The sequence below is a fragment of the Synchiropus splendidus genome, chromosome 6 (assembly GCF_027744825.2).
Source record: "Synchiropus splendidus isolate RoL2022-P1 chromosome 6, RoL_Sspl_1.0, whole genome shotgun sequence".
NCBI classification, from domain to species: domain Eukaryota; kingdom Metazoa; phylum Chordata; class Actinopteri; order Syngnathiformes; family Callionymidae; genus Synchiropus; species Synchiropus splendidus.
This window is the reverse complement of record NC_071339.1, coordinates 4,048,988-4,064,316: the sequence shown is the minus strand read 5'-3', so window position 1 is coordinate 4,064,316 and position 15,329 is coordinate 4,048,988. Positions and strand designations below refer to the sequence as shown.

The 15,329-nt window shown below is 46.2% G+C and overlaps 2 protein-coding genes across 6 annotated transcripts in view; both read right to left on the bottom strand.

Moving 5' to 3' along the window:
- ndrg3a (ndrg family member 3a) overlaps positions 1-1,191 on the bottom strand; it is a 31,858-nt gene extending 30,667 nt beyond the window's left edge. For both annotated transcript variants that reach the window (XM_053868446.1, XM_053868447.1), the window contains exon 1: positions 1,023-1,191. The gene's annotated coding sequence lies outside the window, so the exon portion shown is untranslated. The remainder of the gene's footprint in view (positions 1-1,022) is intronic.
- Positions 1,192-1,942: 751 nt separating this feature from the next.
- Positions 1,943-14,566, bottom strand: phf20a (PHD finger protein 20, a). 4 transcript variants are annotated; one of them, XM_053868689.1, is made up of 18 exons: positions 14,423-14,566; positions 13,512-13,638; positions 12,355-12,461; positions 10,174-10,342; positions 10,008-10,092; positions 9,036-9,115; positions 8,368-8,932; positions 8,139-8,189; positions 7,799-8,068; positions 6,455-6,643; positions 6,278-6,373; positions 5,757-5,915; positions 4,783-4,964; positions 4,599-4,698; positions 4,095-4,290; positions 3,564-3,999; positions 3,108-3,288; positions 1,943-3,018 (listed from the first exon to the last, which is right to left on the bottom strand). In XM_053868689.1, exons 2-18 carry the CDS (start codon positions 13,542-13,544, stop codon positions 2,876-2,878), a joined length of 3,042 nt encoding a protein of 1,013 aa, XP_053724664.1. In that variant the 5' UTR covers positions 13,545-13,638; positions 14,423-14,566; the 3' UTR covers positions 1,943-2,875. The 4 variants fall into 4 exon arrangements, with proteins under 4 accessions (XP_053724664.1, XP_053724665.1, XP_053724667.1 ...); XM_053868690.1 differs by having other exon boundaries at positions 9,036-9,112; XM_053868692.1 differs by lacking the exon at positions 5,757-5,915 and having other exon boundaries at positions 9,036-9,112.
- Between the last annotated feature and the right edge of the window lie 763 nt (positions 14,567-15,329).

The window sequence follows — 15,329 nt, the reverse complement described above, 5'->3', positions numbered from 1 at the left end:
ACCAAAGGTCACCTGCTTCCCACAAAACGGCAATAAACCTGATCTGGCTTGGAAACAGCGGACAATGACAGTCAACAGTCAGTCACTCTGAACAACAACAACACTGTTGTGAGTAATAACAAGCGCCCTGTGCTTATTGTGTAAGCAAGTCTGTCTGTGGTAACATGGAAGGGCTGCGCCACAGTACTACTATAAACATGTATGAGTGATCAAACTTTAATGCAGCTCATGAGCTGGGCTATAAATAGCGCCTCTATTTTCATCACATTGACAGTTATGTTTGTTATTTTTAGACGGAACTCCCACTCGTACCTGAGTGACCTTCGAAAGAGACACCACCTTCAATGTCATCCATCATGTGAGCCGCAACATTGACTGATCAATGACGGATTCATGTCAATAAGGTTCCTTATTAAAGGTGCAAACTCACAACACAGATGTGTGGCGTCGCTCATCTGGTGCTCACAACTTTTACCTGCTTGACTTTCAGTGTTCCATTGAGCCATGGCTCTGTGATAGTCCTAAGTTAAACACAAGAAAAGTCCACTGAATTTGAGGGGGAAATGTTCACGAATAAAACCACAGTAGTTATTTAATTGAGGCAGAAACTGCAAGGCTCCAGTGAATGGGCTTTTCTATCTGAAATAATAGACCATTATTTTGAATAGGACGCTACATTCTAACGCTGATAACTACGCTCCGCGTTGGAACACGACATGACGTGAAGCGAGCCGCACCGCAATGGAAGCCGAGCAGGCCTCGGTGTGAACACGACGTCGCACCGCTCCTGAGGAGAGCAACTCTATTCAAGTCAACTGCAGTTATTCTCACTTGGCTGCTGCCGCCGCGTCCCCACCGGCGTCTCCACCAGCAACTCGGTGTTGTGTTTACAGCAGCCGTATCGACGCAGCGACCACGCGAATCGATGCGAAGACACGAACAGGTTGATAATGCACAGCGAGCGGAGACGCTCTCCGGTGGCACATCTGTACACTGAGCTCGTCTGCCGAAGCGCCACTCACCTCGCCGATAAAAAAGGAGTCTACCGTCGGTTTCAGTCGCTCACTTCCACCGGAGGCGTCGGAATTAAAGGTGATATGAATGTTGAAAGGTGAGTGTTGCTTCGCGCTGCAGTCGTCTTCGGCTTCCTCCGCTTCTACGAGTGTTTCACTGGGACTCTGGGCGGAACTACACGCTGCGTCGGAGACACCGAGTCAGCCAATCGGATGCGGCGGAGGAAACCACACAGAGGAGGAGGAGGGGCAAGAGGTCTCACTCTGAACGGATTTATGAGGACCACGCAGGGAAGCTGAATTTCGCCACGACACATCGTTCTTTATGACATTTCACCGATGCAACCAAGGTTGGACTCAGTTGTCATGTGTCATCCATCGATCTCTCCTGCTTATCAGAGGTCGGGTCCCGGGGGCAGCAGCTGAAGTGAAGTCATCCCATCTTGATGGAGGAGCAGTGTGGAGCCCCAAGACAACCAAAGACTTCCTGTTCCCACTGAGTTTGATCTCAAAAAGCAAGTGAAAGTGGGGACAGGAGACACTTCTTTTGCAAGTACAGTGACACAAATTCCATCTGAATAAATAAGTGCTTGATGTCTTCCCCACGCTCCGTCATGTGATGCCCAAATTTTGAGGGATTAAGGATTAGAACGCCCATCCAGTTTATTTCCCCCTCAATCTGATTACATAACTGCAAAAGTGATTCACGCCGAATCGGGTTTGATCTGACCGTCAAATGTCAGACGCACATTGATCCACAGAATTTGCCAAGATCTGGAGATCAGACGTCCCCTGCAGTAGACTGCCCTCCTTTCCAATCCGATTGTGTAACAGTACAAATGCTTCCCCCCCCCCCTGCAAAACGCATTACACCAAGCTGTGACGCAGACTGACTTCGCTCAAGACGAAAGAAGGAGCCAAAACTCTGATAACAAGAACAAGGATAATTTATTTGTGTACCAACAAATCTGTTTGCATTGTTTGACATTTTCCCTGCTTCTAAGCCAGACACTTACAGTATTGGTAGCATACAATATTCGTCGAATGCGTTCAACAAAAGAGCACAATCTCAAAGACATATTTACAAACAACCAGAAAAAACCTAAATGAAGAAAAGCAAATCAAAGAGTAAGTAGCATATAACTGACGGGGGGGACAAGATGGTGGGGTCGAGGGAGGACACGACACACAGTGTACCAGTTAAAAAGAACAATTAGGATCAAGTGCAATAACAGAAGAAAGGAAACGAGTGACTGAATAACCAAACTCAACAACCAAAGGAGAAGCAGCAGGACAAGACGAAGCACAAACCATGTTAATTACACGTACAGAGCTAAAAATAAGATGCCTTTGATTCCAAAATAACTTCACAGTGTAGAAGACAGACTCCAGAAGGTCAAAAACTGAACATGTGATTTGTTGAGGCTGTTTGTAAAGTGCTGTTACCAACTGGGATTCAAGTTACTGTCAGTGAACAGTGAGGGCTGGATGAAGGAATACACAACTGAAACGCACGCCAATGCCAGAACAATGGAAAACAAAGAGGCCATGTACTTCAAGAAGTTAAATCACCATGAGAATATAAAGCTTCTGTTTGTAAAGCACTTTGCTCCGACAGAGCAGCCTTCAGCTGTTCCACAGACAAAAGGCTTTTATAGAATTGCATGGAAACTGTCAAGTACTCGGAGCTGGACAGTTAACAGCTACAGAGACAACCCCAGTTGGGGCCGACCCAGACATCCTTTAAGTACTGGCTGTCACGTCAGAACCCACCACAACGTTAAAAACAGAGGTGCCACCAGACGGGGTCACAAGCAAACATGCTGCACTGTCGTCTTTCATGCCGCTGCTATCTGGCGCCCTCATGTGGCGCTGTAGAGGGCGATCTTCTGCACCTTGCTCAGCTGTGTCATCAGTCGCTTCATGCGGTGTTTCAGCTGCGGGAGTCGGGCCAGAGGTTCAGGAGGCTCCAGTTCACCTGTGTAGTCCAGCCAGCTTTCGAGCACTGTGGACAGGGTGTTACGTCAGCAGCGTAGCAAATGCGGTTATGAGACACCACAAGTTAATATTCATGTTTCGAGATAGCTGACATACCATCCAGCTCCCTCTCGATGAAGTCCATCCTGTGCGACACCTCGTCCTGCACTGCATCGATGTGATCCAGCAGGTTGATCTGCCACTGCTGGTGCAGCACGCTCTTGTCTGCATTTGCTCTTGAATCACTTCCAACTTCATCCTTCACCTCAGGCTGAGCGCACAAGGCTCCTGTCAAAGTCTAGGTTGGTTCAAACAAAACCATCAAATTGTTAGAGAGATCGAAACATGAGTCCACTTCCAGTCTATAGGGGCCACGTCGCAACAACACTCGCTGCCCCCTCTGACCAGGACACGCACGACCCATATACGACATAACAGAGTTCAACAACATGATGGTCCATCGACCAGGGTAAAGCCAAGTTCTCAGTGGGTGAAACTAGTTGTGGGCCAAACACATGCACCACAGAGTGACTCATTAACTCTTCCAAAATCACAGTCATCCTTGAGACTGACCTTGTTCGGATTCACTGGCTTGGGCTTTTCCGTCTCGAGCAGGCTCCCGTAACGCTGCTCCCGCTCCAGCAGTTCCTCCGTGCTCCTCATGCTGTCCTCCAGTTCCGAGCCTTGCCTGGTCTCCACCACCAGCCTCTGCTCCACCGCCGGATAATAAGCCCTGGGTTTCTGATAGCAGTGTTCGCTGATGATGTACGAGTCTTGGAAGGAAGGGAAGGGGGAGGAGGAGGTGGACGACGCAGTGGCTGAAGTGGCGGCACGACTCAGCTTCTCCAGAGCGTTGGACATGAGGATCTCGCCGCGGCTCATGTCCTCTTCGGGAGTGATGGGGGAGGGAGCGGCGAAGCTGCCGCGGCAGGAGTCGTAGCAAGGGAGTGTCCTTTCTGCCTGCCTCCAGGGCTGACGCCACAGCTGCAGGTCAGGATGTGCGTTTCCCCTGGAGAGAGCGGCGTCGTCACGATCCAAAGTTTCAACTCGTGTCTCTCTAGCCCAATTTCTCCCGACATCCGAGCGGATTAAAAAGAGACTCACTGCAAGATGCTCATCTTCAGCTGCAGCCCGTTGAGGATTTCCAACACATGGTGCACGTCGCCGAGCAGCTGGTGGGTGGTGGTGATCTTCTTGGCGTTTTGGTGCGAGTAATTTTCCTCCAGGAAGGAGAGGCCATACATGTGGCCGTTGCTCAACCAGTCACGGTCGTACCAGTACCGCAGACTCTGCCTCTGACCTGCACATTACCAGAGAAAATTCCAACAGGATTATGAGAACTCAGTCGGACAACAGCTAAATATACAAATGACATTCCAACTCAGTGAAGAAGTGGCTCACACCAGGATTAACAGTATCAAATCTGTCTGTCACTAAAATCAAATGCTTATGAGACTAATAAAGAGTACTCAGCGTGAAAACCCCCTAACTTAAAAAAAAAAAAAAAAACATTAACAGCTAATTTGAGACTCACTCAGAGCAACTGAGTGCACATTACATATGAAAATTTTAAAGTGCATTTTCAGAATGGCAAGCGTTTTCTCTCACCAGGTGGGTCCCTGCAGATATAGCAGGTGTATTTGTCAGGAACGTTGTCTTCCAAAAGCCCCATGCAAGTGCCATGCTGCCAGCAAAGACAGTCTTCACACTGCAAGAAGAGTCGGATCACACCGACGTCAAGATTTTGGATAGAAAACATTCGTGACCTGAAGGTCAGAGATGACCGTCGCACCTGGATCATGAAGTCATTCTCCTCCTCCACCTCACAGATGCAGCGAACGATCTCCTGGTCATTGGCATCGGCGGCACCAGAGTCCAGACTGAGAGGTGGCGTCGTGACATCCAGATCCAGTCCGTAGTCCTCATCACTCCACCCACAGCTGTCGGTGGACCAGTCGCTGAAGCTGTCCTCTTCTGCGCAGAGAGACAAGCCGTGTGGTTTGGTTTTCACTGGAGCTACGCTCTACCTCTCCAACGGAGGGTTACATCCACGAACTACAGAAGACTGGATGGAAAATGCAAAGCAAGGCAGCAAAAGCAGCTGAGAGTTCAATCTGCCAGGTATGAGGTGTTGGTCTGAATGATGGCCGGAGGGTTAATGATTTGCATGACAGGCTACAAACCAGAGTTCTGCTGTGCAACTCATGACAAGGCAAGTTATGAGCCCTCCCACCCCTTACATTCCAAGTCCCATAATGCACTGCAACCAAGGGTTTTAAATATGACTGCAATCCTGATTAGAATTAAAAAAAAAATAGTCAGCATTTGTTAAGTTAACACCGTTATTCAGTGTAGTCATTTTAACAGGAGCTTTCATCATGCGACTCCTTTTGGGACATTGTTTTTCAAGACGGTGTCCTTTCTTAGCATTTCAATCCTAATCTTTCGTCTCAGGAAGTCTTTTTCCACATAAACCTCTAGTGGAAAAAAAGAAAAAAAAAAAAATCACAGTCTGCTGGGCAAAGCAGGTGTACCTGCCTGTACTATACAAACTCTTTGTTTACATTTGCATGGGTCATAATCACACCTGTTTTAGTGCAGGCCTAAGTCAAGTGTTCTCACAGATTAGGTTAGGTCAAGCTGAACAATGTCTCACATGCACTGGAGTACAAAACTCTGGTTACGAGGACAGAACATGAGTGACAGGAAAGCATCTACAGCCACACATGCACGCACACACACACACACCACTGCAGGGATACCCACCATCCACATTTATCTGCTCTGAGTAGCTGTATCCAGGCCTGCAGCTTTGGTAGGCCTCGGGCTTGTGATTGTGTGAGGGGTGAGGTTTGAGTTGCGAATTCAATTTTGATGGCAGACTCAATACTGAGATGTCAATATTCTCCTCACTACCTGTGTAGTCTGTTCATATAGGGAGGGGGGGAAGCAGATGCACAGGTCAGCTTTGAAAACGCCCGACAGGGGAGCAAAAAGGTGGAACAAACAGACAGTATAATCCACAACAGCTGGGCACGTTTCTAATTGAATCCAGAAGCATGAAATGGCTACGAAGGTTCAACTGTGTAGTTCTCGGGGTGAGAGATGTATTAACGGCACTTTATCCAGTGAACATGGTGGAAGCTACCTGCCGTCTCCCACACTTAAGAAGCTCAGCCAACACACCAGGAGTGAACGCAGCGTTTGGCGCTTCATTCCACATAGTCAGCGAGCAGACATGCAAAGAAGCAGAAACGCTAAGCCTGAAAAGAAGACTTGTCACGTACCTGACTTGGCCTTCTTCTTCCTTTTCCTCTTCTTTAGCTTGATGCGGAGGAAATCCTTCTGCCTGGGTTTGTCTTTGAGCCTGTCTTTGACTGAACCTGAGAGTCAAAATTGAGGGGCTACTGAGGGTTGACTGGACGCAGTGAATGGGAACCCCCCCCCCCATGAAGGCAACGTACTGGTGTCGCATGTGTTCCAGTCTTTGTCTTGCTTCTGGCATCCGTTCCTATCCAGCTGGTTCTCTTTACTCTTCTCCCTCAGAAGCGTCCTCTGATGATGGCTCTGGGAATTAACAGCAGGTGGCGCTGACGTTCGCCTGCCGGGAGCTTTCATTTCCCCTCGGGCGACGACAGGGGCTACAACAGAATCTGTTGAAGAGGAACGACAAGCTGTCTAATAGCTACTTGATATGAGCGACTCCCTGCCCCACTGAAATAGCTCGGTGTCAAACATTAACCTCAAGAACGAGATCCGAGTCGTCTGACCTCAGGCAGATTATAAACCGCCCGGGGTTAATGAGCTGCTGAACTACCAGTATTCACACTGGCTTAGTTTGAAGGACTCAGTCATTATGGTTTTCTCATTATTTGGGCAATAAGAGCTCAAATTAGGACAACACTTCCGGTTAACAAAAGGCTGACTCGCAGGCAAAAGCCCATCGGACTCTGAGTCATTCACAGCAGCAGCAGACTGAGCACAGCTGGACTGAAGCCAGAGTCCCAGAACATTAGCATTTTGGTTTTGCGGAAAAAGAATGTGAACTCATCTTGCTAACCCAATACAATGTTTTGTCTGGTCTTGCAAGAAAGTGACTCATCGCACATCAGGCCACAATACACTGCAAATATGGCACATTTGCCACTCAAAAACAGCTCATTTACTGAAGCAACACTTGCAAGAATCAAACCAAGAATACATAAGTGGACGATTTAGCAGCGAGGGACATTCTCGATGTTCATACTTGGACTTCCCGAGGATAAAATGACAGATAAAGGCTGGGCAAATGCATAATAACCATGACTTATAGTGGAAAAGTTCGCCGGATAGGTCTTTCCTTCCTAACCACCAGCGGTAGCCGTGTGTTCCGAATCTGACTGACCCCGGCAAGAATGAGTCAGTCCACATTTTCAAGTGCTGAGCGCATTCCGTTGTCACGAGAGTGAGCAGTGACGGAATGTTTGAAACAAAAACTGAGGAAATGTATTCAAATATCCGATCAGAGAGGCCGTTTGTCTGGGCTTCTCCCAACTTCTGCCGAGGATTGTGGAGTCTGTTTGTAGCATTAGCCACCATGCTAACCCGCTCCAAGACGCCAGGACGTCCGTTCCTGTAACTGACACTTCAGTGTGCTGAGTGGGGAGTATTCTTATTATTATTGTATGTGTTGCTGAAGAGTGAGCTCTAGGTGAATTTTACATTTATAGAGTGGAGATTGTTGCCCTTACATCATCCTACTACAGATTCAAAGTGCATTGTGACAATAAGGTCATATTTTATCTATTATTTTTTCAAGTTAAACTTACGCATAGAGGCTGAGATGGTTCGCCTTCTTTTTGGACCATCAAAACTGGGGCCAGGGTTTCGTTTATCTGAGGCACGTGTCTGGACGCTCCTGGTGGGACTGCGGTCGGCCTCCATCGACTGCTCCTCTCCGTGGTAGTACTTCATGTGATAGTGCAGCAGCTTGGCTTTTCGGAATGACTTTGTGCAGCCGGGTGCGCTGCACTTAAACGGGTTGTGGTCGAGGTTGATGGACAGAACTGGAGGAGGTTGGTTCTTGATAACTCTGTACACTGAGAGAAGGAAGAGGCTTCAGGGATGTGAACAGAGGAGAGAAAAGAAGCAGGGTGGAGGGACACTTACAGGGTTCTCTGCTGAACCTGTTGGGGTTGTGGAAACCTTGTTTTCTCACCGCTGGCAGAAACAAAGCAGAGAATTGAAGCGAGGAATGATGCTTCAGCATTGTATTTAATCTAAACATCATTGACATGATTCATGCACAAAGCCCCCATTGTGCTGAGACGTGAATGACTGAACGATAAACCCTCAATCGCAACACCTGCATCGTCCACACTGCTGCTACAGTACTTACGTTTCACAGGTTTGAGAGGAGGAGCAGCAGCAGAAGGCTGAGAGACCGCTGCTTCAGTGTTGGGCTTCTCATCGGCGCCTCCACTTGACACGGTGGCTGCCATGGTGACCGACAGCTCCTCTGACTGATGAGGCACCTCGGTGTATGGCTTGGGTGACTCCTTATATGGCTTTGTACCATTCAGACCAGACTCCTCTTTCTTTGCTTCTCCGTTGACACGACATCTTTCACCGTTTCGCTTCTCATCTTCCTCTAGCTTCACACCATTTGTGAGCGCCGAGCCCTCCTCCGTCTCCCGCGGCTGGCTCTGGTCCGACTGGGTGTCCTCCTCCTGCTTGATGGCCAGCTCCGGATCGCACTTGCCGTTCGTCTTCTTCTCCCTTTCGCCGACTAATCTCTCATCATGCTCCTCATCTTCGCTGTTGCTCTCGTCCTCCTGGTCGGAGGTGCTGCGTCTGGCCCGCTTGTTCTTTGGACCGCCGTTCTCATGAGCCCGCCTGAACCCTCGGTTCGGCCCTCTTCTGACCATGTTTCTTTCAGATGAGAGTGACTTTCCTCTACCTCTCTATTTGTAAAAAGAAAAACAGCAGAATTAGGGATTTTGTTGAAGAGACAGAACTCAGAGAAATATTAATTATAATAACTAAAACAAGTGACTGATGAATTACCACTCGACTGAAAGGCTTGACATGTATGTCTTTCACGGTTTGGATGACGCCGTCGTAGAACTTCACGGTGTACGATGCTGCTGGGAAGAGAATACGTTAACTTTCATAGTAATCAATTGAACACCACTACTAAAAAAAAAAAACAATACCACCAAAGGTAGGTTATTTTGCTTTCATTTTGTCCACATTTTTAATCTTAACTTTTAAGTATTTATCCAACAGCATTTCATAAGAATGTATTTCACTTTTCCTTTTTTAAATTTTTTTATTCAACTTCATTATTTTTTTTCTATATATACACATATATATAATACATTTTCCACCCTAAATTTCTCCAGTGAGGAAGTTCATTATTTCAGTCTAAAGAATTCCATCTCATGTGTTTTCTTAAGCATTTTTGTCTCTAATGACACAAAACATACATACACAACTGAGCAAGACAAAGATTAATAAAAACTAAAAATAAACGTTTTTCCATAATTTTCTGTTGCCGTTTTAGCATGACTATGATGAATATATAAAAACAATGCATCTTAAAATTACAATGAAAATTTCTTGAAATTTGTTTTTTATTCTCATTATGTTTCTGCATATTTATCAACTTCCCGTTTCCCATATATGAATTATATATTTCCTAAAAATATTAGAGAACGTCCCCCTTTTAATCCTCAACCTAGTGATCTTATTCATTTTTCCCTTAATGCTTTTGCCCCTCATATTCTTGAGGATGAATGTAGCAGAACTTTAATAGATATAAACAATATGCACTAGAGTAACAATACATTCCAATCATATGAAGAAAAATAAATGCCACTAAGTAAAAATCATCATATAAAATCTATTAGACTATATTACTAGTGTTCCACAGCTCCAGCTAGAGTGTTATACGTGGGCATCTTCACAAACATGTAGTGAATAACGGTATGAATGAAACCTGACCTCTCCAGGATCGATGACAAAACAGTTACTCACAATCCTTGTTAATGGAGAGGATCTTTGCAGGGTAGAAACGGCAGTCAGACCAACTGGCCAATACTTTGTCATTCACGTGATAAACCTGGTGAAAAGAGGCGTAAAAGAGAAACACTTAGAGCAGAGCATCACACTGTGATTTCTATTTTCGAAGCAAAACAATTACCGGCCCGGCGTCTTCCGACAGGCCCTGTCGTCTCAGCTGGACCCTCTCGACGGGTCTCAGGTACGGACTTGTCCAGTCAAACCATTCGTCGTAGCGGTGGCTCCACTGACGGTAATGGATCAGCACCTTCTCGTCATCGTAGTCAATCTTCTCTATGTTGGCTGTATACCTGCCATAGGCGGGAAGTCGAGAAGAAGGACCTTTAATTCAGCCTAAAAATTCAATCTGAATTGTACTGTAGACAAACCACAACACAAGAAATGCAGACAACATTTTTTCCTTTTGTAGCGACAATTACATCAGTTTAAATAAGACAACTTGAACCACTGGGTTGAATAGCTTGCCCATATTTTTCAATAAACTAAGCATGGAGTTCAATTCTTTCACAACCCTTCACTTGGGTGACAAACAAGTTAAGCGTTTCTCCAGATTAATAGCATCCATTCTAACCAACTGGTAACACTTTAATATGCAGAACAAGAAACCAAGTCCTTGTCTTGAAATCAATACCATATAAGGACGAAAACACACAAAAAAATGTCAACAACACTGCTAAAGGCTAACATTGCTAAACAGCTGACTCATCCTCAAATGGCGCTGCGACATCTTTTCTTTTCTCTTCTCAACACATCTCTACGCACTGAAAAGGATTTTGGATCAACAAATATGATTGTTTATGGGTTTTTGCTGCCTTTTTTAAGAAGGTGAGAATTTGAAGAGTGCTGATGCTGCGTAGGAATGAGGACATGACTATGGATCAATTGCTTCATGCAGGCAACAAGCTATAGGAGCCATTACACTGCTGTGTTTGTTGCTCAGAGTGAAGTGGGCGTGTCCTCAAAGCTCCAGGGCCACAGCGTGTCAATAAAAGAGGACCACACAATGCTGAGACCAGCAGTTGCCAATAAGCCTCAGCACATTGCTACAAGGACACATTTATCGGCTATAGAAGCAACAACACAATAATCCAAACACATTCATGACGTTCCCCATCACCTCGGCCAGTGTTTTTCAACCCTTCTTTGAGTCACCACCAGAGGAACCTCGGCCAACGCTCAATAGTGCTGAGCCAAAAGTCCTGAAGGAAAATCCTTTTTATATGTGGAAAAATAGTGACTATTGACACTCTTCCTCTCTTGGAATGTTATTTCTAAAAACAAATAGTAGAAATCAGAATCAAATGTATTGCCATGGTCAGTGGCCCACCAACTAGGAAAGTGTTTCGGAATAAAGTGCTGACAAAAAATAAAATAAAATAAATAGAATAACAACAAGGCTGTTCACAAATTCAACAGTCAAATTTCTTGTGTGTAAGAACACGCAGATGCTCCATCAAAACACAAAAATAACAAAATAACATAATAATAATAATAATAATAATGTATTTCTTTAGAATGTCTCCAGCAAGGGGTGAGCAATTTGGCTAAAATATTTTTTTATAATAACTTCTGATTTTATTACAATCTCTTCTGCGTGATTTCATTCCAGTTGGGGGAATTCACAGACAAATCCTATACATTCTTTGCCTCAGCTGGATTTAATCTACAATGATCCTTTCGCTCCTCATATTTTGCAGCGCACATTTACTTGGTTCGGCATTTAGTTTATAGCCAACTTTCAAACCACGAAGGAAACTGTTGGTCTACAAGTGTCAAAGTTTTGAAGGAAGACCTCACATTAGCGTTTTTTTTTTTTGCGTCACAGGTCAGCCAAGTAACACTCCATCATTCTGTTGTGGAAGTGTGTGGTCAAGTTAGAGGCGCAGCAGGTTTGGAAACGACTCAAAGTTGCACATATGACTGGCTTTTCGCGCTGCGAGTGTGTGGGAAGAGGAGCGCAGCGACTGATGGATGAATCAACTCATCAACATAGATCTATAGTGTTTAGAAAGAACATGACTGAATCCGTCATCTCCTCGCGTTTGTCAACACAATCCTACTGTTCATGATTTAATGCCATCATATCTCCCACCTTTATCTTGGGACAAATGAGGTGAAACTGTATCACTTCCCCCGGCACACCGGTAGATATACACTGATCTAGGCCAGAAGGAATTTGACTTGAAATATGTAAATAAAAGTCTCCACTGGTGTCCATCAATAGGATTCTGCCCGGGGGAAGTCCTGGTAATGGAATGAAGCGTTCCGGAGATGAAGAGGAGTGAATGAGGCCATGACTCACCAGTTTTTGAGGCTGTCTCTGGCCTCTAGCTGAGCTCCCACTTCAAAAGATATCCCTCTTCTGTTAGGAGGTTTCTTACTCATACTGCCCTCATCAAGGCTCCCCTCCTGCACACAAACACACACCACATCACATGTTTCAGTCACTCGAAAAGTGAGTATCTCCCTTGTCAACATGACACAGTTGGGACAATCTAAGCAACAACACCGGCGTCCCAGTTAAAGAGCTGGGAAAGTCATCCTGGTGTCAAAGTACACAGGCGGCGGATTACACATGTAGCAACACAGTGTACTGCACACTCCTGCTAAAGGTGAGCCATGTCCATCGATGGAGGTGGAATATGGAAGTTAACAATGGTTAGGCAGCCATTCTGCTCGCTGGAGGCGTGACATTTTACTGACTAAAGCAATGAACACAATCCTAGTTATGAGAACGGTCAATAAGTGGCAATCCTTTCACCAAGAAATATTAGTCAAATATCAGCCTTTTCTACATCACGGGACGGTTTTACCTCGACTTAAAGCACAAACATGCATCCTCTTTTCCATCAGTCATCTTCCTTATCAGCATTCCGCCAGCTTGAGCCCAATCATCTTCTTGGATCACGTTCAACCACACGCAATACATTACATTTAAACCCTTGGCGGGTGTGATTCATCCCCAGGCCTTGTGTTTGACACGTGTTACACCCAACATTATACAATTGAGTAGCGAATTAGAAGCCCCCGGGGTCGACTGGGGACACACTGGATCAGAACTGGTCTGTAACCTGAGACGAGATGTCGAATGTTTCTGGGCCTCTTTACTGTAATGGCTGCCCCCAGGACTCAAGAGAAGCTAAGCAAAACAACACAAAGGGTGAAGCTAACTTTGCTCTGTTAGAGAAACAAACGCAATGTGCAAGACTTTGTTTCTATTCACCATAATATGTACTATTGGCAATATATTGTCACAATCAACTTAAAATAGGAACATGAACTGAGTATCTAAAGGGAAGAATAGAACGAGAGGCTGGGAAACGGGTCCCAACAAATGACAGAAGCCGCCCTCCAACCATAGAGCCGCAAGGGTCGGGAACACAAAGGACGGGAGCGCAACATGGATCACTCATTTGTGCAGGACAGAACACAAACATAAATGCATGGAAACGGTCTTACTTCGGGCACGGATGGGGCCGTGTCGGCTGACATCGGGGAGACTGCGTGGGATGGTGGGTTTCAGTGGCGCCTACGAACCGGATCTCCTCACACTGCACGGCCCACGTGCTCGCTGCTGCTCCACGGACTTCACGCAGACACAATAGGAGAGCATCAGCAGACGTCTTCAGGAAGCCATCGACTAACGCACGCGGACGCCGCTCCACACGCCGAATCGCTCAAATAGTGGCCGTAATAGTCCAAGCGTGTTTCCGGATGTGTGTTTTAAACGGGTAAAAGGCACCCAGGAAGGGCGCGAACCTGCTGACTAACAGCGTGACGTGAAACGATCGATCACACCGAGCGTCGGCATCTCTACACAGTTCGAAGGAGGAAAACACGGCACTGACTTCTTTGTTCTGAGCATCGTCTCTCAGGTGCGCCGGTCCCAAACCTCGCTGTTGACCACTCGAGCGCTGACACTTTATTGTCCGGTGTTTTATAACCAGTGGGCGTGCAACACAGCCACGGCGCCGACGTCACCGCGCTTGGCTTCACGTGATTGGTGGAGAGAGGGCCGACTGGGCGGGGTGAGGAATCCGATTGGTTGAGCCGACGTCCATCACCGCGCGCGCTGGGCCTCGCAGCGGGCCTAGTTCTCGAGACTTTTTTTAATGCGTGATCAGCGTGGAACTACACGAGCGGGCAACTTCACGGAAGCCAGAGCAACACAGCAGGGCTACAGCCCGGGCAGACGTCGCCTATCGCAGTCAAACACCCACTAGAGCGCCAAACACTTGTGTATTTCCGACTTCGTCACGTTTGTTTTGGAACTCAGAAAAGCCGACATGCGGCATCACTGGCGCATCCCGAGACACGTCTGCGAACTGCGCCTTATTACACGCCACGAACCCAAGTACGAGTCTTCATACCTGCTCCCGAGCGAGTCCAGATCCACGCGTGTGCGCAACAGCCGGGGAAACCCCCTAAATCGCCGGTAGCGCCGCGAGTCTGCTCCAGATCACGCACTTGTATTTCTCGCTGCTGCCTCCACCACCGGCGCGGGCGCTCTGGTGCGTCACTGCGCATGCGTCGACAACGGTCCCAAGTGTCATGACTCGATGCGCAAGCGTTTGTCACACAAGCTAAAGTGGATTTATTTAGTTATTTCTTCACTATAATTTCGACATAGGTTACCATATATGTTTACAGTTGTAGTTTTAAAGATAGTTATATTTATTTTAATGCGGAAAACCCAAAACGACTGGTCAAAAATTTCGTATAAAGATTAGAAACATCAAGTGTTTTGTCGACAATAACAGCAATAAATCACACATCACCTGAACACAAAATAACCATCGCTAGTTGAGATATATATTTACTTGTTTATCTGTTACTTGCGTTTTTTTTTTCACTTTAACCCTTGAATAGTTATCGATTTAGTTCCAACAGAAATCATATTTCCCAGTTACGTCTAATAAAAAGTGACCATCTTCTACACTGGATGGATCAATAGCGCCTCCTAGCGGCGATCTGGAGGTACTGTTTGTTGACAATCTGCAACTTCGTCATCGTGTTTGTCTCCGCATGTCACGCTTCACCTGCATTCTCCTTTCAATAATACTAAATATCTATGTATACATCACCTTTTACGCAATCCAGGGTCACAAAGCGCCGATCACAGAACCGAACTAAGATCTTGACGATGGAGCTCCTCCGTTTTGCCACGTGTTCTCCCTGAAACTTCACTTTTGCTGGACACGGATTAAAACAGATTTCTATCGCCCTTTGATATGAGACATCAATAATAAGACACATTTCCTACAGAGTAAACAGCAA